The sequence below is a fragment of the Vicugna pacos genome, chromosome 5 (assembly GCF_048564905.1).
Source record: "Vicugna pacos chromosome 5, VicPac4, whole genome shotgun sequence".
In the NCBI taxonomy this organism is placed as follows: Eukaryota; Metazoa; Chordata; class Mammalia; order Artiodactyla; family Camelidae; genus Vicugna; species Vicugna pacos.
In genome coordinates, this window is record NC_132991.1 from 68328555 (window position 1) to 68342327 (window position 13773).

At 30.4% G+C, this 13773-nt stretch overlaps 1 protein-coding gene across 1 annotated transcript in view; it reads right to left on the minus strand.

Moving 5' to 3' along the window:
- Positions 1-202: 202 nt before the first annotated feature.
- Positions 203-13773, minus strand: part of NBEAL1 (neurobeachin like 1) — a 124341-nt gene continuing 110770 nt past the window's right edge. The window contains exons 47-55 of the mRNA XM_072961428.1: positions 12150-12239; positions 10792-10901; positions 10173-10345; positions 8956-9050; positions 5738-5854; positions 5186-5347; positions 4394-4542; positions 2884-3019; positions 203-344 (exon numbers count right to left, since the gene is read on the minus strand). Of these exons, the coding sequence (XP_072817529.1) occupies positions 243-344; positions 2884-3019; positions 4394-4542; positions 5186-5347; positions 5738-5854; positions 8956-9050; positions 10173-10345; positions 10792-10901; positions 12150-12239 (1134 nt within the window). The 3' untranslated portion in view covers positions 203-242. The remainder of the gene's footprint in view (positions 345-2883; positions 3020-4393; positions 4543-5185; positions 5348-5737; positions 5855-8955; positions 9051-10172; positions 10346-10791; positions 10902-12149; positions 12240-13773) is intronic.

Consider the following 13773-nt stretch of genomic DNA (forward strand, 5'->3'; position numbering starts at 1 on the left):
ATTCATCTTAGTGTAAAATAAGAATTAGTTTGTAAGATTGGATTCAGTGATAGTATCAGAAATTTTTAAAGTGGAAAATAATATAACATCTTTATACACATGCCATACCAAATTTTGTTAACTCCTAGATGATTTGCAGGGATAAAAGCCCTGAAACATTTAAGATAGTTGAGAGATGTGGTTAAAGTGACAAAGCAATAAATCAAGTTTCAGTTATTTATGACAGAAGGCGGAAACAACAATCACTTGGAATCTTGAGTATTATATTCAGTTTCTCCAGCTGAAATCTGGCTGAGTCGCTTGCTAGATCCCCACAATTTTCGAGAAAGCTGACCTGAACGCATCTGTTTAATCCAGAGAAATGAAGAATAGAAGTTATTAAGAAAGAAAAAAAAAAGGATGAATGAAATTGATAAACAAGACACTGATTTTGTAGAATGAAGAAGAAATAGGTTTTGTTAGCAGAATCATTAACATTTTAATGATTCTTAATTAATAATAATCAATCTACATTGTCTTTCAGCTGAGAAAAATCTAATGCCAATGTACAAATTTTTAAATTAAATGTGCCAGTTATGTCAAAATGATCAGACTCCTTTATTTTATATATTCACAAAACTATATTTTACTTCATTAAAGCAATCTTCTCAAATTATACTTAATGTGGCTAAAAAGACATAAGTTTGGGGAGTTTTCGTCTCTTGTATTTGCAATACTATTAATAACAATCACAATGATAAGGAGAAAGTAAAATAATATTTTGATGAAAAGAAAGTAATTTTAAAATATTTTCATCTAATAATTTAAAAAACTCTTTAACAATAGAATGATAAAAAGTAATTTAGAAAGTAAGAACAGCATAAACTCCTTAAAGGTAAGAAAAATCACATTTCTTCCACCATTAAATTTTGCCACCCAGCACATTTCTCAGCATATAGCAATTATTCATTAAATATGAATTGAATCAGTGAGTAAATACTCCTCTAAAAGTGCTATTTCTTTACAGGGCAACAAAACCCCTCATGGGAAACATTTCTCAATCTAACCATATAATTTGTTGAAATTACTTTCCCAAGAGCAAACTATTTTTTAATGGTGTTTCAGCTGCCACCCTTTTTTAATGGCTACTTTTCTAGGGTCCATTTACTGGCATGATAAAAGATAAGTCTCAGGCAAAGACACTCTGGCATGTCTGTTTTGCATTTGCATTTCCATTTCCAGATGTATTTCCAAAACCATAATTTCCATTAATCTGGTACCACTTTACCATCTAATTTATAAATATGGATTTCATACTGACAGCATAATATACAAAACTGATACATGATTTAAAAATACATAATAATCAAGATTTTGACTTTCAGATAAAAATAAATGTTGCAATAGAACTCTTTTCATAACTATTTACCGATTTAATTTCTACGCTTTCATTTATAATTATATCTTAATTATGCAAAATTCAAAGTATTCAATTAGATTATTTATTACTAAATTAAATCCATATTTCAGCTGATACATCCAAGGATGTAAAATAGATTTAAAAATAATTTTATTCAAACTCTACACATAATTCAAATTCTATGTGTTGTAGACTATATAAATCTTTCAATAAGGATCAAAAATTTACTTGGTAAATATTACAACATATTACTTTAGGCCTATGAAATGAAGCTGCTTAGGTGTTTTTTTTAACCAATTTTTTTCAAATGTGTGTGCATATTGTCATTTCAGTTGTTAAAAATTCAGTATAATCAGAAACTAACAAATTTCCTAAGTTGGAGGACAATCAAATTTAAAGGCACTTGAGTAAACCACAGAAAGTGAAACATACTCTGAGCAGCATTCTCAAGTAATCATCACATCAGCAGAGGACAGGAGGGCAATTTTTACTTGGGAAATATATTAATCAAGAAACTCTATTACTGTTGAATGGGAAAATGCTTAAAATGTTTTAAATATAAGTGAAATACCAAGATTTGGACATGCTGACATTGTCTGGGGGACCATTACACCTGAAACTAAATGTTGCAATCACTTTCATTTAATAAGACCTCTCGTTAAAATAATACCCTGAAAAAGAGTACAAGGATTAACAAAATCTTAAAACATACAAAAAAAGGTTCCCATGACTTATGATAAATTTATTATCATCACTGACAGTGTTATTCAGTAATGTCTTCTCTTGAAAAAATCCCTACAGATGTCGTATTTGAGATTTCTCAGAAGAGACCAATGGTATCAATAAAAATGTGTAATGCTTAAGTATGACTCTATGTAATAAACTAAGTTTCTTAAAGGAATCACTAGATTACTTGGTGTATAGTCACTAAGTTTTCGTAGGAACAGTGTTAGATTTATGATATCTTAATATTCAGTAAATGATAAACCACTGGTAAATAAATTTACAGTAACTATAGGTAACTCATTGAGAATTAGCACAATATATGGGGATATTTGTAGTTCCAAGTAAAAAAACGATGCTTTTATAAAAGGACAACTGACATACAATCATGAAGAATATTTACTGAAATTAAATTAGTAGTTTTGTTGTTTGGTCTATATTCCATTTTTTATAAACTCTTTTATGTATTAAAAATTCCAGGAGTGGTCTTAAATCTAGATTTAGAAAGACAAAGAATAAAAGAACTTTCTTATTCATAGAGTTATAGATGGAAACTGCTAAATGTGTGATTTCAATAACATAATATAAACATCACTCTTGAATACCAGCTTTATACCCTTTCATTTACTGTACTTTGAAAAATCAAATTTGTTTTTCAATTTGTTTATCCATAATGGAGACTTCTGATTCATTTGAAATACCGTAGAACCAAAGGAATCCCCAACCGTACGGGAAATTAAATTCTTGATGCTAGGTTTTACCTCAGCTGGCTTGCCAACACCCACTACAATCAATTTGCCATCTTCTAATCCTACAAGAATATGGCTATTTTCTTTGGTTACACAAACACAGCGGATAGGCAATCGCATGGCTAATGGGTTGATGCTGAGATTCAAGCTAGAAGAGAAATAAAAAACACACACACAATTACATGGATATATAATGGATTCACAGAATTTTATACCTGGAAGATAACTTACTGATCGTCTAGTTCTACATTCTAATTTTACAGATGTTGGAACTTAGGTTCAGAAACTGAGTGACACAACAGCCCACATTTATAGCATTACTTAAAATTCTTAACAGACTTTTTCTCTATTTTCATCTGTTTTCCTCCTAACCACATAGATGGGCTCTCACAAAATGATTTTCACCTTGTAGATTAATAAGGGAAAGTTGGATAAAAAGGGCAAAACTTCAAAAAGTATGTATTGGTGGGGGATGAGGTCAATAAAATTGTTCTATTAGCTTTCTCTTAAAAGAAAATATTTTAAAATATAATATGACAATATAATATTCCATTATGAAAAATGCTCACAGCTTTTATGATTAGACAATGATGAATCTTAGCATGTACATACTATGATCTAAACAAACCTGCTAAAAGATTTCATTGTTTTTTTTCTTCTAATTTGGGATTCTCCTAACAACACTGTAAAATCAGAGTTGCAAAACAAAACACTGGAAAGTTATTAGTGAAATGTGGACCCAGTGCTCTACTATAAGAGGAAGAATGATAAAAATAAGAAGGAAAATACAAAGACAGAAAAGTGATGTTGGTACAGAAGTGACAGTGATATGAATGCAATAAGAGAACACTCTGGATAAGGAAATGATTCAGAAGAAAGGTTTTTGGGAGGGACCAAGATAGTCTGAGGAGTATAAATAAGGCACAGCAAATTTTTTAAAAAGAGAAGAAAATAAAAGAATGGATGTGGGCATGCAGGGAGTAAAAGTGCTTTGTGTGTATAAGTTAGTAAATATGAATACCAAACTTAAAAACATATCCACTTTCAAACATTCTTTCCTTCACTGGGTTAAAATAACACAAGACTCCTTACTTATTTTAAGTATATACATACACAATCATGAACTGATATGCTGGCCTTAAAAATACTTAATTTTACAATTGAAAAAGCTTTTTAAAACCCAACTTTGTAAAAATTCAAACTATAATTAGACACATTTCCAAATTCATTATCCAGGATTGGCATTATAAAAAATATTTTTTCTGGCTATTAAAAATTTCTTTAATTGTGGTAAAGGTACATAAAAAATTTTTCTATTTTAAAAATGTACATTTACATTTCATTTACCAATCCAGAAACACTTTAGCTTCTCCATTTTTCTTCATAGTTGCCAAACAAGACATGTTTATAATAAATGATAAAACAAATGATTAGAAATTTTAGATTATAGATTTCTATTCTCTCTAGGCTGAAAATACTACTGCCTTTTCCTAAATGATTCTTCAGAATTCTTAATATTTACCTGTGGAGATCTCTTATGGACAGGAACCCTTGTAAGCTGCCTGTGACAATGTGTTCTCCAATTACACACATATCTGATACTTGTTCCTTCAGGATATGAGACCCTAGATACTTGCCATTTATGGAAAACAAATGCAATGCATTCTTATCCTGCAAAGATTAGTTGAAGGAAATTTAATGATCTCAAATTAAAACTGAATTTTAATATTGTCAATTACAGCTATGATTTTAACAGAATGACGACTGGGTTTAAAATTTTGGAATAAACACATAGGCACGCTTAAAGAGAAAGTATGTAGAAAATATTGTTAAAGTTATTTCAATCAGATTGCTAGATAAATAAATATTAAACAAGAACTCTTATTCCTCCCAAAGAACCTAAAATCTCATCCAAAAAAACCCATATTCCTAAAACAAAACAAAAAATTTTGCTTAATTTTGAAAAAGCTTTATTACTGAAAGGAAATAAACATATAAAATTCACGGCTTATTTATTTATACCCTGCCTTGTGCAAAAATAATTTATTTGGTTATAATTTCCACCTAAGCTTAGGAAGTCTCACATAATCAGAAATTATTTTTGAAATCATATAGGTTTTTAGAAATTCCTAAAACAAAATCAAATGTGAGGCTAAGATTGTGATAGGGAATAAACAAATTGAACATGAAAGGAAAACATCCTTTTCAAAATATGGTGTTCTTTCCTTCCTCAAAATGCCTCATAAATATATTGTGGGAAGGAAAAGATAAGCTTATAAACAGTCTAGCCCTAATTCATGAAACTGCTATATACCTTGAGGGTGGTTCTTTCTTCAATGGTGGAGTAGATGACAATATGTCCCTCCCAAGATATAGCCAAATTGGGAATGGTCAGGAGCAGGGAACTCTCACAAGGTGGTCGTAAAGTCCTCATGTACTGACCTCTCTGAATGGTATGTATAATCACAGTGCCATCCTATACAGGAAATATTAGAAAATGAAAAGACAAAGGAAAAGAAGAACAAAAAGTAAGAAAAGAAAGCGAGCAAGATAAAGAAATTAGGGAAGGGCATGGAGAAAATGATTATTCTACCAAGGACATATGTACTTTAGGAATAATTCCAATCTTGAAATTTCATAAAATGCTTTCCTCTCTTAACCAATAAGACCAGTAAAATCCTCAAGTAGAATCCAGTCTCTTTAAGTTTTTTCTCTCTGTATTTTTCTACTTTTACAAAGTCCTACACAAGCACAGTATAAAATTTCTATGCTTTTACCAATACCCCTAAAAAAATTTTAAATATAAATATTGCTTCTTAATTTAAACAAACAAAAAAAATCAGTATTTTTAAAGGTGAAATCTTACCCTTGATCCAGACACTGCCATGTCTAGCTCAGTGCTGATGCCAACACTCAGTACCTCATCAGTGTGTCCATACAGAATCTGAAAGGGTTTAGATGCTAAGCCCACAGGAGTACCTCCCTAATATTAAAACAGAAAAGCAAAGGTAACTATCTTATAGTCTATTCTCTATAGAAAGGTTTATCCTGTATTTAAACTGTCTGCTCACAAACTGACACTGCAAATAGTTCTTACCACTAAGTCTATTCAGAGCAGTACCCATTTTGTGTTTCTCTTTGGATTCTTAAATTATTCTCAATCTCTTGAAGCTCAAAAACTAAATCTGAAGAGTTTCAAAGTTGACTGTGTTGGATTAATTTTAACAGGTATATTATTTGCCCTTTTCATCTGCAGATTTATCCGTCCTCTCCTTCAGGGAAACTTTTTGTATTATATCTCTGAGCACTTTACTTATTTCATTTATTGGCATTCTTATTTCAGAGACAAAAATTATCTTTATGGTGACTTGTCTTTGATTTCTATAGCTATTACTCTTTTTCAAATTGCTTTAATCCTTTTGTTTTTCCATTTGTATTCATTTTGATTATTTTAAATCTTTCTTTGTTAATAATTTGATTTTCAGTCACATCAAATTGTTCCTCATTGTTTCTGCTCTGGGTTTATTTATAATTGCAATGGTATCGATTTTAATTTCAGTTTGATTCTTCTCCAATTTCCCTTTTCATCTTAATTATGCTATTTTATAATTTCATCTTTGCAGTCTTATTTTATTGAATTGATATTCTTACTATGTTCTTCTGATAGCACAGTTTTATTGCAGGGAACCTCTCTGTACCTGAATTTTTCTTCATCTGTTTTTAGTGTGCTTTGCTTGGTACATTACTTTCTAGATACAGAATGTTTGAATAGTTTGAATGGTATTTGTTTTATGATTATTGTAAATAAATGTCCAGATCTTTTACTAACATTATATAATGTGGATGAATTCCCCTAGACACTATTATCATCTGGGTCATATTTGCCTTCCTCTAAGAGTATCAGTCTGAGTGTTTAGTGCACTATAATTTTTAAAAATCAGATAATTTCTATATTATGTAAGTAATGCAAGTTACAGAGGAAGAGAGACTCTTCACAAATTCATTCAATAAAGATTGCATATCCCAATACTAAACAAGCAAAGACAGAATAAAAACAGATTTATTCCTTTTTTAAGTAGAGAAATGATTAAAGTATTAGCAAATAAAATCCTGCAGTAAAATGTAACACCACCACGAATTATATAGGAATTCAAGGATGATTCAAAGCTAGGACACTTCTCAACATAATACATTACCTTAAGAAAAATAAAGGAAAAACTGTAAATTTTAAAAAGGAAGAGAAACTGGAAAAAATATCTGTAAGGGACATTATTAGGATTACCAACAAAATTAGAACTTGGACTGTGGATTAAATAATATTACATAAATGTTAATAAATGTTGATAATTGCACAGTGGTTATGCATAAGAATGTCTTTGTTCTTAGAAAACATACACTGAATTGTTTAGGGGTAAAGGAAAATAATACCTCCAACTTTTAAAATGCTTACAAAAACAGTAAAATAAAGACAGAAGGAGTAGGAGAGAATGTTAAGACAAATGGCAAAAATGTACTACCTCTGTATCTTTCCTGTAAATTAAAATTTTATTAAAACTAAAAAGCTACCAAAGAAAAAAGCAACAGAAGGAAAATAACAGTTGAAATAGAAAAAAACACTAGTGAAACCCAATAGTAAACAGTATACTAAATGGCACAATAGTGAAGGCAATTTCATCAAAGTCAAACGTGAGACAGGGCTGCTCATTAAAATTTTCTTCCTTTATTATATTTGTAATGTAATAGGATAAGAAAATGAAATAATTAGTATACTGGAAAAGATAAAGAAAACCAACATGTGTAATCTATCTTGTTTTCAGAAAATCCAAAAAATACTAATAAATATGAGAACTGGATAAGAGGATTTGTTAAACTGACTAAATATAAGATAACTGTATAGAAATCAATAGCTTTTTTTATACTAGCAATAGTCAGAAATAAAAATGATTTTAAAAAATCCCACTGAAATAGTCATAAAAATATGGCAGAAGTAAATATAACAAAACACAGGACCTAAACGGAAAAAAATTATAAAATTTTACCAAAGACACTGAAAAAACACCTGAAATAAATATGGAAAGACATTTCCTATTTCTGGATAGGAATAATTATAAAAATGTCAATTCATACCAAATTAACATACAAATTAAATATGATTTCACTAAGACTAAGCTGGAGATTTTGAAAGGAAGATATGGTTAAAATATTTTTAAAGTTCATACAGAAGAGTAAATACTCATATAAGAATAGCTGAAAATACTTTTTTAAATAAAGGAAACAATGAGAGGAGATTTGCCTTATCAAATATTAAACTATTAAAATAAAAACATTTTGGTGTTGACATAAAAATAGATAAGTGTAAAAGAATGGGGAATCTAGAAAAAGATCCAATTCAGTGGGTAATCATTTATGTTGGCATAAATGACTTTCTACTCAGAAGTAAACAAAATCGTATTATTTTTTATATTCTACATTGTTATATAATTAACATTATATATATTCTACTATATATCTACATAATTATATACCTAGTATTAATTATTCTACATTATAAAATACAGAAATGGATTAAAGATTGAAATGTAAAAATATAAAACAAGAAAAGTGTTATAAGAAAATTTTTAGGGAATGTTTTCATAAACTTGGAGTGGGGAAAAGACTGCTTATTTTTCTAAGCAAGGCAGAAAATCCAGAAGCCATAAAGTAAAAAAGATACTTCCCCGGACTAACATTATCATGATTATACAATAAGGTTGATGAAAATTATAAACCTATACCTTCTAAGAGTGCCACCTGAAAGGAAATCAGGAATTTTGTCAACAAAGATGAGAAAAATAATTGTTTCCTAGAAGAGGTTAATAAGAGTTCTTTTTGGAAGGTAATATGAGATAAGGTCATGAATTAAACAATACATCTAGGAAAAAATGTGGCGATTAAGACAGAACAGAATGAGGGGTAATGGAATGCAAGGGAGCTCAAATAACCATTCAGTGCCAGAGAAACATTCCTTATTCTACTAGAACATCTCAATAGTATTCTCAGGGTGAATCTATGATCTAAATCAAGAATATTTAAATGTGTGACTACCTGTTGTGTTATTTGCCATATCATACATGTAGTATCTCTGGAACCAGAAATCAAATGTATTCCACAGTAATCTGTAGCTAAACAAGTCACAATATCTGTTAAAAAAAAAAAAGGAATGTAAAAGTTGAAATGGCATAGTTTTTCTGGAACAGAACTAAAGGGCAATCTTAGGTTACTTTCATACTATCATTAAATCAGTTGTTCTAACAGGGAGAAATGTAGGAATGCCCTGGAAAAGCATTGGGAGTGACAAAGGAAAGAAGCAGTATAAAATCATGTAAAAAAGCTTTCTTTGAGAACACCCTCCTTTTTTTAAAAAAAATTTTTTGGGGGAAGAGGTAGTTAGGTTTTTATTTATTTATTCTAATAAAAGTACTGGAGATTGAACCCAAGAACTCATGTATGCTAAGCCACACGCTCTTCCACTGAGCTATATCCTTCCCCTCTAGGCCACCCTCCTTTGAGGGTGAAGAGTAGACATGCATGTCAGACTCCTGGCAGGAGGTCAGGTAGCTTGAAAGGGACCCCCACTTAATTTTGATATTTCTCTGCTCTCTTACTCTCTCACCCCCTCATTCACTTTTTACTCCCATTGCGAACTGCAATCCTACAGAATATGTGTCCTTAACCAAAACAATACATATATTACACTGTAAATTCACAATATAAAATACATTTTTCATAAATTGTAAAAACCTGAACTAAGTGCCATCTTAGGAGTCACTGGTACAAAATGAGTAGCAGACTCCACTTCCCTCTCCTAGCAGGTTTATTAGGAAAAATCCTACTCAGTGTTTTATCCTCACATTGAAGACTGAGACACAAAGAAGCACCAGGTCAAATTACATTTGATAATTTTCTCTCTTTCATGCTTTACTACCAACAAATAAAGGAGCTGATTTTTTATTCAACCATGACAGCTTATTTTTTTACTATTTTATCATGAAACTTTTACTCTGTCAACCAATTTTTTAAAAGACTTTATCTAACATCTTTCAGCTTATGAAACTGTACTTAATTTATATGATGCTTAGTATACCCAAAATACATTAAACACTCTTAAAGAAAGAATATAATAATCATAACACAACTCTATCAAAAAATTCACTCAGTTTCAAAGACAAAATTAATGGATTTTATAAGAAGTATCTACTACTATCATAGTTAGAAAAAATAAAGACAATTTTGTTTTGGGGGAAAAAAAAGTTAATGCTTACCCATATGTCTGATATGGTGTGAAATAGTTTTGCCTTTTGTAAGTGACATCACTTGAATGCTATTATCCCAGTGTCCGGCACTGAAAAGTAACTTCGCATCATGTGATACTATAAATAGCTTAGAAGTGATCTCCAGCCCTGGAGCAAAAGGACCATTCATACTACGCTGAGTTCTGTAAACACAATTAAATATTAGACTCTTTTTTTAAAAGGTCACTTAGACCAATATCAACTATTTTTTTAATATCTTCAAAAAAGAAATTAAAAATAAATCTGTTCAACTGTTCAATCTGAAATGTTTATTAATAAATGATACAGGCATACAGAAGATACATTCTTATTCATATTTTTCATTAAATAAAAATATATGTAACAAAACAGTCCCAAGGGTTAAGCATAAAGAAGTTGAGATTGGAGAACATGTGAAAAAGATTTAAATCTTGACTTTACAGCCAACTTAGTAAGACTGTCGATTCTGCACACAGCTTCAAAGTGTTAAAGACAAGTAAGGGTATGCCAGGACCAGGAAAGCTGGAAGTTGGAAAGTTTAATCTATTTGTTTTTCCTGGCAAGAAGGTACTGGCTATTCCTGTTTTATTTTAAATGTTCATTTACTTACTTTGGATTTGTCACAGTTTGATCCTTGAAGAATGTGAAGTAATTAGAAATGTTTCTGTCATAAGGCAGCCATCCATGGGTTCCAATAACATAATTCATGCTTATTGTTACCTAGAAAAGAAACATATGAAGACAAAAATATAATGAAAGATTAAAGAAAGTAGCATAGGGTACCCAAATACTTACATGATGTTAGCATTTACATTCAGGGATTAGTGTGAGACTGTGTGCTTAACACATGAAAACTCATTAAGAAAGTCCTAAAATAATTCAAATGGTTAAAAAGTTCGTTGCTATTTTACTACAAGAAAAGTTGTCCAATGTGTCTTTCTTCAGTAAAATTATTTTCCTTAAAATTTCTCGAAGTTCATTAGTATCTAATAGTTGGCAATCAGAAGTAATTAAGATTATTAACCATAAAAATTATTATTAATAATTATTAACCATAAAAATAAAATATATATCATGTAGAACATAAATCAGAAGTAGATCTTATGAAGAACTGTTAAGTCTCCCTTTCTTAGGGACAGCAATAGTGAATATTTGCATTTAAAAATGAAAAGTTTTTCCTCTCTTGATAAAAAGTAACAGACTAACAAAAAAAAATCAGGAAACAAAAAAATACATGTATTTAAACTGAAAATGACAAGAATTCTGCCACTCAAAAAGAACTTTTATTATTTTTATGTATCTTTCTAGACCTCTTCTCTAAGCAAACAATATGCATAATTAGAAAAATAGATCTAATTCTGGAATCTCTACTGTTCCCTGCAATATGCTCAATTTTTATAATTTCTAAATGACAAAATTAGAATAAGACAGATCTAGGTTTCGTCCATTTGCCAAGGTCCGAGATTACTTACTTGCTAGCTTTGTGACTTTGAGCAAGTTACTTCTGAATTTTAATCCCTCATCTGTAGAAGGGAAGCAATAATTGTGCCTATCTAACAAGAACTGTTAGGTGGATTAAAGAACAAAATTCATGTAAAGTACTCACTACCATGGCATGCATATGGACCTTTATCAATTCTGTATTATATCTCATTTTCATTATTTTCACTGCTTTATGATAAAGTTTAACATCTAATAAGATATTATATCATAATTTTCTTGTACAAAATTTCCTGATATTTTCACATAGTTATTATTTCAAATAAACTTAAGAATTACAGAACTACTTAAAATAAAAGCTTTGTAAATAAAAAACACATTTATATATACTTGGTCAAGTTAATTCTATACAAATTTTCCCTATTATTTTTTAAGATTTAAAAATTTTTTTTATTTTCTCAGTTTTTTAGTAAGTATATTGTAATAGACATAGACATGGCAGCATGAAAAAGGTTTAAATCAACTTACCAGTAACTCAGGACTGCCCTGTGACATAAAAGAACGAGACTGATTTTTGGGCACGATGGCCTTTATTAGTGGAATACCATCACTAATTCCCTATAAAATAAAGCACAGAGGTTTAGTGGCTAGTTCTACTTTATTAAGCACAAATTTTTGAAAACTTCTATTTTTTTTAACAAGGATAAATCCTGTGATATAGCATTTTGCTCTATCAAAGTACATCATCACTTAATTTAAAATGTAGGAAAGGAATTATATACTCATCACCTCCTTGTATTCCACTACTCTGCCATTAAACAGAGATGCAGAAATCAAGGAGCGTCAACCATTTAAAACAGCCAGTGATTTAAGAGCTTTCCTTTTCCCTTGCCATAATGACGTGTAGAAAAAGTAGATCATATAAGAAAACGTTTTTCCAAGTAAGTGAAATGGGAAAACTAGTTATATTTTACAGAATTTTCTCTTTGGGTTTACCTTTCAAAAATTAGATCTATTCCATTACCTTAAGCCCTAAAAAGCCACCAAAAAAGGACCAAAAAATATAGTCCTCAGAAAACATCCACCATTATCTTACTACAGTATGAAAGAGAACAATGATTCGAACTGAGTTTCTTGATGTGATAATAATTTATAAATTATACCTAACATTTATTAGATCAATTATAACCTAACATTACTGGGAACATACTGTGTGCCAGGAGCTTTTCTAAGAGCTTTATAGGAACTAAATAATGAATTATAACCATATAAAGTTAGCACTTATCTTTTTTCTTCACACCGTGATTTTATCAAGAGAAGAAAGACATATTTAAACAAGCATAAAAGGAAGCGGTATCTGAAGAAATCCATTAATAAGCCCTTGCTTTCATTGCTATATCAATTTTCTTCACCATTTTAATACCTAGGAAAGGCCTTCTCTTTTCATATGAATGAGTGGGAAACACCACCTTCTTGTACGATGATGAAATGGGATTAACAAGTTATTTGTACCCAAGGATATCTACTGTGTTCTTTATCCTGCTCCAGATACTAGTCCTGGGGAAAGCTACCCTGTAACATGGTGGGTACAGCGAGGGGCAAACGTTATTGCACCTGCAGATAGAACTCAGATTGTATTATCCTATAAAAACAATGCCACAAGGTTAGACACGATGAAAATAACGTTATCAGCATTAGATAATAAATAAAGTATTACATGCCCATCAGTTTAGGGGTCAAATAGGGTTTTGTGGGTTGCCCTATGTGTAGTAAAGAGTTAACGTCGCAGGACTGAGGCTGCTTTCCTTAGAAAGGCAATTAATTTTGATGTGCTTTCACAAACATGTGAAAACACATTTACATTAATACTGTGGGCCTTACTACAACATGTTCACTTGAGTAAAATTCAGTATAAACCTTAACTCTCATAAACTTCCTAAAATTTTTACACCAAATTATCAAAAAATTCTATAAAGATTTCCCATGACACTGAATCTAAGAAATACATTATGATGATGCTCTAATGCAGGGATTTGACAAACCAGGCCTGTGGGACATTTCCAGCTTACCAACTGTTTTGTAGGCCGTGGGTAAGTTAAGAATAGTTTTTACATTTCTTAATGGTTCTATTTTAAGTGCTTATATATGTACC